Here is a 13518-nt window from a genome sequence, read left to right as displayed (position 1 = left end):
GAAAACCAGAGAGAGAGACTGAGAACAGTGTGTTATTAGTGGTGTTTGCTAAGACAAGCATCACTGTTACTACTGCTCGTGCTTACGGTTATAGGGATTTATTCAAACCCCTTACCCCAAGGATCAAACTTTGGCATTACAGACATGAATGATATTGCAAATAAAATAAAATAAAAACCATAGACTTGCTTTTGTCTTGGACTAGTAATATACCACCCTAGAAAACACACACTATGTTTTGCATGAACAAGCACCGCTCACATTTTTCTCCGAAAATGTAAAAATCTACTCGCATACGTCTCATATCTCATACATGTATGTGTGTAACTTTGTCGCAACGATTAGCTTGTAACAACTGTGTCATCTCGGTCTGAGAGCAAACAGGATTTATTTGCATGTCAAATTGGCAGTTCAGTGCACAAACACACACACACAAACATACTCTATAATTCCCAAAGTATCTTATTTTAGACTCGTGCAGTGACTGCTGTGTGTGTGTGTGTGTGTGTGTGTGTGTGAGAGAGAGAGATAGAGAGAGAGAGACAGCTGCATTTTAATGCTGACAGAGTGTTTTAAAGTGTTCAGATCATACACACATACAGGCGTCACACGCTCAAGATAAGATATGTGATAATCACACACCCAAAATATCATTCCTCATGACACACTGATACTTTTCTTGGCTCATCAGCAAAACAGAAAGATTTCAGAGTTATCTACTCACACACACACTTTTGACAGATTGAGTTCTAACATGTGTGTGTGTGTGTGTGTATGTGTGTTTGTGTGTGTAATGTGACACCAGCATACGATTTCATGTTTGTTTTTCTCGGCACCTTTGATGAAAACACTAGCAGCTCTCTCACATTGAACGTGTGTGGACAAATTCATTGTGTCGCAATCCTACACACACACACACACACACACACATACACACAGGTCTGGGTGGCATATCTAATAATCATTGTATATGCATGATGATTTTGCAGCCAAAATAAAATTTAAATTAAGCAACAGCATCTTTGGTTTACACTTCATTAACAAAAATGGCATTGTTCAGACTACTTCCATAAATCAGTTTAATCATCTGAATCAACTGCTCGTTTCATTCAGTGAACTGATTCAACAGTTCGTTTTATCATTCAAAAAGGTTTACAATGTTTACAATTAAAAATGTGTTGTATTGCTGCATATAACAGTATCTCAGAGATATATAATACTGAGACATTTCTTTTAAATTTATTGCACAGTGCTTTATTATTTATTGCATTAATGCATATTGTAGTTTGGTAAATTTCTGTTTGTTACCTCTTGCTGCATATAAAAAAATAAAAAAATATTTCATTAATATTTGTATTAACTTACAGCAACTTTAAAGAGCTAATACATAAATATTAATATATAAATATCTTAAATATTATCAAAAGGATATAAAATGTTTTTTAACTATATCGTACAACATTTTATAATTTATTGCATTAATTTATATTTTGTTTTGATAAATTTATAGAGTAAATATATAAATATCAAGATAGAGATACTGAATAATATCAGAAAACATTTTGAGAATGTTTTTTATATCACACAGTGCCTATACATGAATAAATGTAATTCAATATATATATATATATTTATTTTATTTATTTTATTTTTTTATTTTTTTTGTAGCATTATGGCCAGATCAGATTGACCCTCCTGCACTGAAGACTTGCAAAGTGGAAGACGACTTACGCTGGTCAAGTAAGAGACCTTACAAACACCCATAGTTCACCATTGACTTTGACTTTATTTATTTTGGGTTAATCTATTCCTTAGCGATACATCTGTTTCAGAAAAAAAGCTTTTATTGTTCAGTGGTGCTCTTTTATGTTATTGGTAGTTGAATGAGACACGCACACACACCGTTGTCCTCAAATGACTTTAATATGCAGATGTGTGTGTGTGTGGGTGTTGCCGTCATAATGGGTGAATCATAAAATTAATGATCCAATCAGAATCCAGCGTTTTTGTGGAGGGGCTGAAACAAACAAAATATAAAAAATGATCTACTTTCGCTTACACACGCACACACATGCATGGAACCAGAAATATCAATAAACATTCTAAGTGTGTGAAATACACACACACGCACCCACTTGCTTTGGCACACACACACATATAAACACACTCAATCGAAAACATTCACACAAACTCTGGCTGCCATGGACACACAGCCACATACCTGGATCTGGCACGGTTTTCCTTCCCCACGGCGACGCAGAATTCCTGCCCTTCCTGTTCCCGCAAACCCCAAACATCCAGACCAAAGAGTCATTTTTATCTCCAACACACACAAACACACACAAGATTCCCTTTGTCACACCAGCCCCTGTGACATTTAAGTTATAACTTTCTTTAATTGATTTATGATTCCTAATAGACTCGCTGCGTGTCAGGTGACATGTTTCAAAACACCAGATGGCAGTTTCAACATAATTCATGCTCTGTTATGTGAGGAAATATTTGACGTTTATTAAAAGCCACACTGCAGCTACAAATATTGTCACTCCTCTACTGGGTGTTTCATTTCATTCAGTACGCTCTGTAGTTATTTATGATATATATCTATATAAGTCTGCATTCTTTCCATCAAAAATAGCAGTATAAAATGTGTTTCTTTTTCACAGCCACTGTCAACTATCACAAGGTAATTAAAGGTATTCACTCCCGCATTTAACTGCGGCGGTCCTTCCCGAAACTTTGCAGAGTTTAAAACTCACACAAAGACAGAGTTCAGTTCTATTATTCACAGATTTGTTCTAGTGCTTCCAAATATGCACTCAAACTTCTAAATTAATTTCAAACATACTACAGGTCAGTCAGTATCAGATTAGATTAATTCATGTTATTCCAAAGGAAATCATTTTAGAATCAGAAGTTTTCAAATATGACTACGTATTTAAAGGCGTAGTCCACGCAAAATTTTAAGATTCTGTCATCACTCTCATGTCATTCCAAACCTGTATGACTTACTTTTTTCTGTGGAACACAAAAGAAGATACAAAAATTCATTGGAAGTCTATGGGACCTAAAACAGTTTGGTTACCAACATTCTTCAACATGCATGTCTCTTTATCACTGTTAACCGTCACAAGGTAATTAAGGGTATTTACTCCGACATTTAATTGTGGTTGTCACTCTTGGCCAAAGAGAGTTTGAAACGCACACAGAAACATGATTGGAAGGCAGAATTCTGTTTTAGAATTCCCAGGTTTGTTCTAGAACTGCCAAAAATGGATTTGAACATTTTGGAGCATACTTCAGGTCAGTCGATAGTAAATTAGATTAGATTACCCTATTGTAAAGTATTCCAAAAACAAAACAATTTCAGAAGACATAGTCCACCCAAAAATGTTAATTCTGTCATCATTCACTCACCCTCGTGTCTTTCTTCTGTGGAACACAAAAGAAGATTCTTTTGAATAACCCAAACCCTTTCAGGTCCCATTGACTTCCACAGTATGATCAAAAATTACTGTAGAAGTCAATGGGACCCAAAACTGTTTGGTTACCTCTTCTTTTGTGTTCCACATAAGAAGGAAATGCATACTGGTTTAGAATAACGTGAGGGTGAGTAAATGATGACAGAATTTTCATTTGTGGGTCAACTATCCCTTTAAGTATTAATTTTGTCTCAGTTGTTTCTCTTCAAAAATAGCTCAGATCATTTGGGCTTCGAAGAACTTGATGTGAAATATTTTAATTTATGTGCAGAACTCAGGAGAAACATCTGAGCAGTCTGAGAGTTTCTTTTTGCTCTCCATCGCTCTCTATAAGAACCAACTGAGAGATTAAATAGATCTCATTTGTGAAGTGGGTTCAGATAGCATGTGTTCTGTGCTGCAGACTTGCGTGAGTTTAATGTTGACTCACCACTCTGAACTGCAATGATCAGAAACGCCTACAGGAATAATGAGATCCAACAGTTCTTCTATTTCATAATAATTGCTTCTGAAAGAACTGAATATTGATTCCTTTCAACGTCCTAGAACAGCAAAAGCAGCTTAATAATTGCGATTTTTGGATCAATAATAATGCAGTCGTTTCAACAAATGGATTTTAGAGTCAATAAGGTCAAAATACCTCACTGGAGAAAAAAAGGCATTCCTGATTTATTCACAAATGCGTCTCATTGTGATCCAGGTCCTGAATCAACGACCTGAGTTGTAAATCTCCAGTACAGTATCAGATGTTTGTGAATGGTAACCTGAGCCTTCCTGATGTATGAGATGGCGGCGCAGCACATGTCATGATGAGCTAGTTTGCATGGGACGTGCCGTGTTGTCTTATGGACTACAGCTCTAACATAAACACACAAGATCTACATGTTTGCCTGCGTCTCAGGTTCTCTGCCTGTTGGAGCGATATGCCATTACCTTCAGTTATCATTCATCAACATCCAGTGCAAACATTTAGCCATTTCAGCCCTGCTCCAGTTTTCTGCATGCTTGTAAAACCATCGGTTTATCATTTGGAAAAATAGGCTATAAATATTGAGAACGCAACCATAAATTGAATTGTTCAAACAATATATATATATATACACACACACACACACACACACACATATATATATATATATATATGTACATACATATTAATGCTGGGCAACGATTAATTGCGATTAATCACATCCAAAATAAAAGTTTTTGTTTATATAACATTTGTGTGTACTGTGTAAATATATATATATATATATATATATATATATATATATGTATATTGTGTACACAAAAACTTTTATTTTGGATGTGATTAATCACGATTAATCGTTGCCCAGCACCAATATATATATATATATATATATAGTCAAGTAAGTACAGTGTAAATTGGTTTAAAGCAGTTTTATAAAAATATATTTTAAAAAATCAGTCTTAAAGCTCAGTTTGTATATGAACATATAAAATGTATGTTGCTGGGTTAAAACAAAAACTATAGATATACTATTTAAATTGTAGATGTTCAGGCAAATTATGGTTGTCAAACATTAGTGGAACATATTCATACTTCTGCAACACCAGTTAAAAATAATAGTTTGAGGCCTCTGTGTATGGCATAGTTGAGTTACATGCATTGATTGTTTGGTTGGTTCCTGTGGGTTCGTGTCACTAGTTGAGCATAAAACCACATAGTAGAAACTCAAACCGTGAACTAGTAAGCAAGTCTGGGATCCACATCATTGTATGATTGTTGGATATGTGGTATTTTCGATATCCTCCATTCTAAAGCAAATATACATGATTTGATTAGATTATATAGAGTATCAAGTATATATTTCAGTCTTTATGTCTCCATGTCTTTCTTTCCCCTGGCCACACGATTTGCCTGGTCCAGGTGTAATCCATCTGTTTTTGCATTGCCATTTTACAGGTGAGGGCCGAGATTTGCATCCTCACCAGAACCCTGATCCCACACACAAACACGCACAATTCCTGCCGACTAGCTACTGCTTGCTCTTCTGTTAACAAACAAAATCAGTTTCTACAGCAGTCAAATGAGGCAAACCTCTGTAGTGAGCTGGGTTACACGCTTGACTGTGGGCTAGTGGAACACGGCGAACTGAACTGAACTGATCGCTGTGATGGGTGAAAACACAATGGGGGAGGATAGCAGCGTTTGACAGGGGTTATTTGCAGGAGAATATCATTTTTTCCCATTCATTTTCATTTGGAAACACTACTGCTGAACTTTAAAGTAGCACTTTTTTTCCCACCTCAGGGCCATAACTGCCATAGACGGCACAGAAGGACATTTTTCCCCTCAGTAGTCATCAAGGCCTTGTTGTGCCAAGACCAAATGTCCCTTAATTTTTTTTATTATTATTTGCATTAAAATTAATAATATTTTTTCTGCAGAACTTGTCCTATTAAGCATTTTTAATTAATATTAATTTATTTATAATATGCATTAATATGTAATATTTTTTTTTAAGTCTGTTATTTTACTTAAATCAGTTTTTTTAATATTAATTATAGCATTAAAATATTAGCAGTACAATGAATATAAATATTGTTTCGGCAGATTTTTTTTCAATTTTCATTTTTTTATTAATAATAATTTATTTATAATATTTATTCATATTTAATATTTTTCCTTAGAAATGTGTTATTTTCCCCATAACAATTTGTATTAATATCTATATTTATATTTAGAATGGCACTGCAAATGTGAGACATAATACAAGTACTGGGTGGATAAAAGTATGTTGTCAAGAAACATCAAACCATTTTGTATTATATTAATATTATGCAGACATGTTTTATTTTTTATGAATATTTATTTATTAATAATGTTAATTAATAATGTTTTTCTGTAGAAATGTGTTATCTTCCCAATAATCGAGTCTAATAATATTAGCAAGTTTAATATTATTAACATTGCTATTAATGGTAATATTGATGTTAATACAACACATAAGAAGGCCAGTGTACATGTAAACATAATGAACAAAATACTGAGTGCAAGAAAAAATCTACCTCTATTTAAATCCTTCAGTTAAAAATAAAGGAATTTACTCACTTAAATATGTTGTCAGAAACATCAAACCGTTATTTTTTAAAAGGGCAAAATGTCACATAATTATGGGTTATACCACATGGTTTCCTGCACTTTTTGCTTAGTTTTTAAAGAGTTTTTCCACTGACACTAATGTAGATCATGTGTGAAGTGGTTATGCTGAGAAACACAGCAAACTAGTAACTCTCTAGAGGACTGGTCTTCGAAAATAGGTCTCAATAATGTGTTTTTTATGATTTAAACAACATTAAGTTATCAGCCATGTTTAAAATTCAACTCTCTTTTTTAATAATAGCAATAAAAATATGTTTCTATCCACCAAGGGCTCTGAAAAGGTTGAAGACCCTGTTCTGGAAACGCTCTTGTTATTAGTATCGTGTCAGGCACTAGAGGGAGACGCTGAGTCTGAGTGAACGTGTGTCTGTCTGTGAGGGTAATGAGGGTAAACAACGTCTACAGTTTGGGTGTTACGGTATATCTGGTTTGCAGCTGTTTCTCAACTCATTTGAGAAAGATTTCCAACTCATTGTCAGATTTCCGCTTTTAGTAATTAATCTCGTATAGTGTGTGTGTGTGTGCACGAGTAAAACTGTGGAGACTGCCAGGAATTTGTGGCCATTTCAGTTAAATCAGTGGCAGCTGAAATCTTGAATTCTCCTTAGTGCAAATCAGATTCTGGCCCCCCAAACGGGAGAAAGAGAAAGTCAACACCCCTCTGAGAGAAAGAGCGAGACAGCATGGTCTGAGGAAATTGAAATGGAACTGTATGTTTTCCTCTCTTTCTCTGTTTCTGTTTGCAAATGGACCCAGTGCCCCAGACAAACGGGGGGAGAGTGTTTTAAACGAGTCAGTGGCACGCACAGACGGCATTCTCCTCCCTCAGGCGCTGGCATGCCAAAGCCTGCTCCAGTATCCCAGCAGCCCCTGCTCGTATGTGGGCAATAAGCAGAAAAATCAAGCCAGAAACAGGCAGCAGTTTGTGCTTGTGTGCAGGTGCACAGACGTTTCTCTTACACCTGTTTGTAAAGTCATAGCGCACAAGACGTGAACACTAAATGAAATTCCAGACGTCAGAGCATACCAGTCATCATCATCTTCTTCCTCCCCAGCCTCATAACATTACGCTTGCACTGACTGTTTTCACTTTTACCGTTTATCAGACGATCATATGGAGTTCACAAATGACACTAGGTGGCGCAAGATCAGTGTGTCAATAGGGTTCTGAGGCATCTCATGCATTTGATTTTAATGTATATTAATAATATATATTAATATAATGTTAATGTAATGTTAGCATAAATAGTAATGCCATATATATATATATATATATATATATATATATATATATATATATATGTATATATATTAGGGCTGTCGATCAATTACATTTTTTTTTAATCGCGATTAATCGCATGATTGTCATGAGTTAACTCGCGATTAATCGCAACTTAATGGCACATTTTTATTTGTTCTAAATGTACCTTAAATTAATACTTTTCAAGTTTTTAATACTCTAATCAACATGGACATGGACAAATATGGATGCTTTATGCAAATGTATGTTTATTATTATTGAAACCATAGTCAACATAGAGCATGAAGAGTAGACAAGAACTTTTTGCACACAGGGCAGCTCACTTCTTCTGAACATGCAAAATGTACATTTATTATTTATTATTACATTTGTTTGCCTCTGTGCCCACATACTGTATTTTGATGCAGCTAAATTCTCAATAAAACTGTTTACATTAGTATATTTTACCGTTTCTGTTGTCAGACAATGGAATGAATATGAAACTGTCAAAGACAAACACAGACAGGAAATCACAAACATTTCAGAATTTTTAATTTAATTAATTATTTATTATATTAAAATATATATGTGTTATTTGTTTAATTTTGTAAATAATCTGTATTTTATTTCTTAGCTTTAATTCAGTGGATCTGAATTTATTTTAATTATTAAAAATGTAAACTTTATTTAGTAATCATGGAAAAAGCATGAAATCTTGCATTCTGTGATTTTTGTTGTTTAAATATTAAAGTGACACTTTCTTTATTTTTCTCGCCCAGGTACGGATCTGTTCCCTCAGAGGACATCCTTCCCGTCTCTGTCTCCATTAACAGCTCCTCGGTTCTCAGATTCACACATGCATTATCCGGGTCCCTTCACCTACTCTGCTAACCCGTCCAGCACTGGAATCGGCGGTCTCAGCGTAGCCGGGATGCCCACCTCCAGCCGCTACCACACCTACCTGCCTCCTCCATACCCTGGCAACCAGAACCAGAACTCCCACTTCCAGACCAACTCCTCACCGTATCACCTGTACTACGGCACCGGATCCAGCTCCTACCAGTTCTCCATGGTTCCGACCGGCGGCACCGGATCGGGAGGCGACAGGTCGCCCACCCGCATGCTGACATCCTGTACCGCGGCGGGCGGAGCCGGAGGCACCGCGAGTGGAAACAACAGCCTGCTCAACGCTAGCCTCGGTAACCAGAGCGACGGCGTGGATGCTGACGGCAGCCACAGCAACTCGCCCACAGCGATGAGTGCGTCCACACGCATAGACGAGTCCGTCTGGAGGCCTTACTGAGAAAACATGTGCAGAAAGACTGAGAGAAGAAGTCCAAATTTAGAGAAGAGGTGAAAAGTCTTGCATGTTTGATCGTTTTGTTTCTTCGTCCTTCTATGACATGTCAATTGCTTCTAAGAGCACCAAAGTGAAATGAGAAATGAGTCTGAGTGCTCCATACAGGACAGAAATGGACCTCCGCTGATCAAAACTAAAGGAGGACAGAAGTCTCACAGGAAAATGAGGTGTATATAGAAAGATTATAATTAAGAAAAGGCATCCCATAGTAATATATCAGCAACTTTTCTTACCAAAAAAGCTGAAAAACCAAAGAAAAGACATATTCTAATGAGCCTGTATTTGAAAAAAGCCAATTTATCCAGCCTTACAAAACAATCTGCCTGAACGCTGTAATTCCCAGAGTGCTTTGCAACCACGAAAACATGTCGTGCAGACAGTATGAGAGAGCTTCACGGAGCTGCAGGACTGTGGGACTTTTAATGTGTAAATATGATGATAAACAAAAATGCTACCCAAGAGTTTCAGGTACTTTCCAAACTTGCTGAAATAGACTTGATTTCATACAAGTGTGGAGATTTGTGAGATGTTTTGTCAATGGGTTTTTCATTGAAATGGATTTTAGGGTGAATATCACAAAACCTGTCAGGAACATATTCAGGTCATATTTAATGAGAAATGAGAAATTATATTTTGCATGAAGAAAATGATGCTCAGTTTTATTTTTTTAAGAACCATTCATTTTTGCATTTGCATTGTGACATTGTTTTCATCAAAATGAAGCACATTTGCCCTTACGTTCTTATTATTATAATGCAAAAAAATTGTTCTCATTACTGTAATGTAAAAACAATTATGATATATTATTTCATTTGCAAATCATTTAAATTTACATAAATATAGGCATCGTTTTCATTATGCAAAAATATTTTTTGCTTTGATTTTAGGGTGAAATGTGATCTGGATGTGCTTTCGTGAGATTCACCCTTCAGCTGCGGGTTCTCGATTTGCAGAAACGTAAAACAGTGTCTATAATCCAAAGACAGACAGGTGTTTGATTTTTATTTTTTTTTGCTTCATGCCAAAATCACGAACAATTTATTCGTCTTGTGGAGACTTGTCTTTTTTGGAATAGTTTTTAGAGTATTTTTTTTTTTTTTTTCTCAGTGTTGATCGCTTTTTATGACTTTCTTCAGACTATTCATTTGAGCTCAGTTTTATGGTTTGTGTATTTTTTTATTTTATTTTTTTATTTATTTGAGCCAAAGAGGATGCGTTCCTGTCTGGATCGTTTCCGGGTCACAAACATTTCATGTTTTTTTTTTTTTTTTTTTTTTTTTTTTTTCGATCTTTCAATTTCTTTGTTTTAATATAAAATTGGAAGTTATGCTACTGTAATATATTCTTTCTAAATTATACAAAAGTTTTAATGTAATGCCTATGTTTTCCAATGCAGCTTTAATGCACTAAAACATTTATTTAAGAGGTTATATGTCCTTGTTAAACCACATAATGGAGACATTCTTACCAGATTGAATTCCATGTGATATTTAGTCATGTGCCTGAAAGGCCTCAACCATCACAAGCCAGAGTCCAACCATCACCTGTTGTCATTCCACATCTCTAAAGTGTGAAAAATATGTTGCTCTAAGCACCTACATTATGTGCCTATTTTTCCTACCTTGTTCTTGGAATGACTGAAATTGGAGACAATAATTGGGCACGTTTGAAAGGAGATCACCCGTGATTATTTGAATAACAAAACCATGCACAAGCTCATACAAGGCGGGTAAAGTGGCCATGACACACACACACATACATCCGCGTAACAGGTGTAAGTGAATATTTCAGCGCATAACCCAGAGGTTTTTCCCATGCTCACACCTGCTGCCATCACCTGAGGGCCGAGAGCCCCAAAAGAGCAAAGGAAACAGGTAGAAAGATGGATGAAGAGAGACGTATCTCCTTTCGCAATCATTGGTCATCCTTCAGGCCTTGTTATCCAAGCAGAAGTGGCCGTGTTCAGCTTGATTCACGGCCGCTTTGATGCCTTTATGTGGACGGTTATTTTCCTTCCCATTGTGCCTCTGCTTTATTATCGCCCCAAGCTGCAGGTTACAGGAAAGATGGATTCAAAATGTGAGCTGGTCTAGTTACAAGCAGGAGTCGATTCTCTCCTGCAAGGACTTCTGGGTAATAGAAACCCTGGGTAAACTATTTGCTTCTGTGTCGTATGATGATTCTCTCTCAGTGCCTCGGTCTGGATCTATTAATGTCAGTGTAACAGCTGTATTTTCTCCAAAGAGTTTGTTGTGATTGTTGATTATGATTGAGATGGATCAAGAATCCAAATCAAGCTCAATTAAGATTTGCTGCCCCAAAATAAGACCAAAAACATATCTATTTATTTCCACTGTATCAATACTGATCGTGTGTTGCATTGAACATTCTATTGACATCAAGGTTCTGTTCCAAAACCTAACTTCTAAAAAGAAAGGTTCTTTATTTGCATTGATGGTCCTATGAAGAATCTTTAACATCAATTCCAAACATTCCAAAGAGGAAAAGTTCTTTAGATTATTCAAATGTTCTTCACAAGCAGGAAAACAATGGTTCGTTGAAGAACTGTTCACTAAAAATCTCTTAATTTCTTCAGTTTTTTCTATGCATTGCTGCAAAAACACCCGTATTGAACCTTGATTTTTAAGAGTGTGGTGAGCTCCGTATGTAGGCAGCACAGAATCTGTGCCAAAAAAGTAAGTGGTGTAAATATGCCTGTGGGTTTCTCCCTATGTGAAATGTTCCAAATCAGTCACTTATTTTGAAGGCAGAAGTCTATGTAGGCAGCAGTAGGTTTTGGAACACAACCCAAATGTTGCCAGTGAAATGAATGTCACTGAAGGCCGCGAGTCGGTGGTGTTTGTAAAGTGCACAGATTCTAATCATGCTGAAAGAGCTAAAAAGCACAACACACTCCTGTTGAACAAATTGTCTTTTTCATTGGTTGTACGTTTGTAGTTTTGGTTCCAAAATATGCTCTTTTGTTCCTTCATTGTGTGCTAATGATGTAGTTTTTTATGCATTTTAATTAAAAAAAGATCAGGATTTGCTTGTGATTTTGAATTTCATTTACTTAATTGTTAATGTTTTTGTAATTCAGCCATTGATTTCACAATGCCATAAAAAGATATATAAATTACATTTCCTCAATATTTCCATATTTCAGTGGTGTCATTTGTTTAAGATCATGTTAGTTTACAGGTTTAACATATTTTTGCCACTTAAATAGTCCTACAGACAAATGAAACTAATTCTAACCTTTAAAATGATATAGCCTACCTTTACATAGTCAAGAAACTTGTCTACGCAAAATATTGCAATACTTAATAAAAAAATAACAAACGGTTGGTAAGATTATTAATGTTTTTGAAATAAGTCTCTTCTGTTCACCAAGGATGCATTTATTTAAGCAAAAGTACAGTAACAGTAATATTGCTGAATTACTAATATTAGTAACTTATTACTATATTAATATTTATAAATATTACTATACTTTCTATTTGAATATATTGTAAAATGTAATTTATTCCTGTGATGCAAAGCTGAATTTTCAGTATCATAACTCCAGTCTTCAGTATCGCATGATTCTACAGAAATCATTCTAAGATGCAGATTATTTCTTATTATTATCGGTGTTGAACATGGCTGTTTAATGTTTTTGTGGAATTTTTTTCAGCATTCTTTGATGAACAGAAATTTCAGCAATTAGTTGAAATAGAAATCTTTTGTAGCATTTTAAATGTCTTGTCACTTTTAATCAATTTAATGCATCCTTGCAGATTAAAAATAACAAATTTCTTTATAAAAAAAATTATAGGCCATTGAACATTATGTAAGTGGCCTAGAACAACTTTTCATTTACACATATAATGGCATGTCATGCTAAATCTGCTACATGTAATGCAATGTAAATAAAATTGTCTCAAATTAATCTGTCAAATTCCTTGCTTATAACCGTCAAATGTGAAGGTTTGTTTTTTCAAACGGTCAAGCCAACATTCAAAGTTTGTCTTGACAAACCCTCCTTCTCTAAGTGAATGTCAGTATGTTTATGCATGGACGTGCTTTCTGTCACTTTAGAGGAAGTTCACACTAACAGCTTCTAACTTTACACAATCATAGTTGAGCTCAGTTTTCACACCTTCCATCAGACAAACAGCAGCTTCTCGATAGTTTCACATAACATGAAAGATGTGTGAAGATTCACATGCTTCATCAGATTTAACCGTAATGTCTGAAAGCCCTCAGGACACAAACACAGAGCTCTGCTGCTCGGACCGTGTTCAAATGTAATGCAAACGTAAACATG

General features: G+C 35.4%; 1 protein-coding gene across 2 annotated transcripts in view; it reads left to right on the top strand.

Moving 5' to 3' along the window:
- The window catches only part of LOC306882488 (runt-related transcription factor 3-like), a 57322-nt gene extending 44965 nt beyond the window's left edge, over nucleotides 1-12357 (top strand). For both annotated transcript variants that reach the window (XM_079437142.1, XM_079437141.1), the window contains 2 exons: nucleotides 1669-1740; nucleotides 8629-12357. In XM_079437142.1, the coding sequence (XP_079293268.1) occupies nucleotides 1669-1740; nucleotides 8629-9152 (596 nt within the window). In that variant the 3' untranslated portion in view covers nucleotides 9153-12357. The remainder of the gene's footprint in view (nucleotides 1-1668; nucleotides 1741-8628) is intronic.
- Nucleotides 12358-13518: the final 1161 nt, after the last annotated feature.

Source organism: Barbus barbus, assembly GCF_936440315.1.
Source record: "Barbus barbus genome assembly, chromosome: 16".
In the NCBI taxonomy this organism is placed as follows: domain Eukaryota; kingdom Metazoa; phylum Chordata; class Actinopteri; order Cypriniformes; family Cyprinidae; genus Barbus; species Barbus barbus.
The sequence above is the reverse complement of the archived record's forward strand: the minus strand, read 5'-3'. Positions and strand labels throughout refer to the sequence as shown.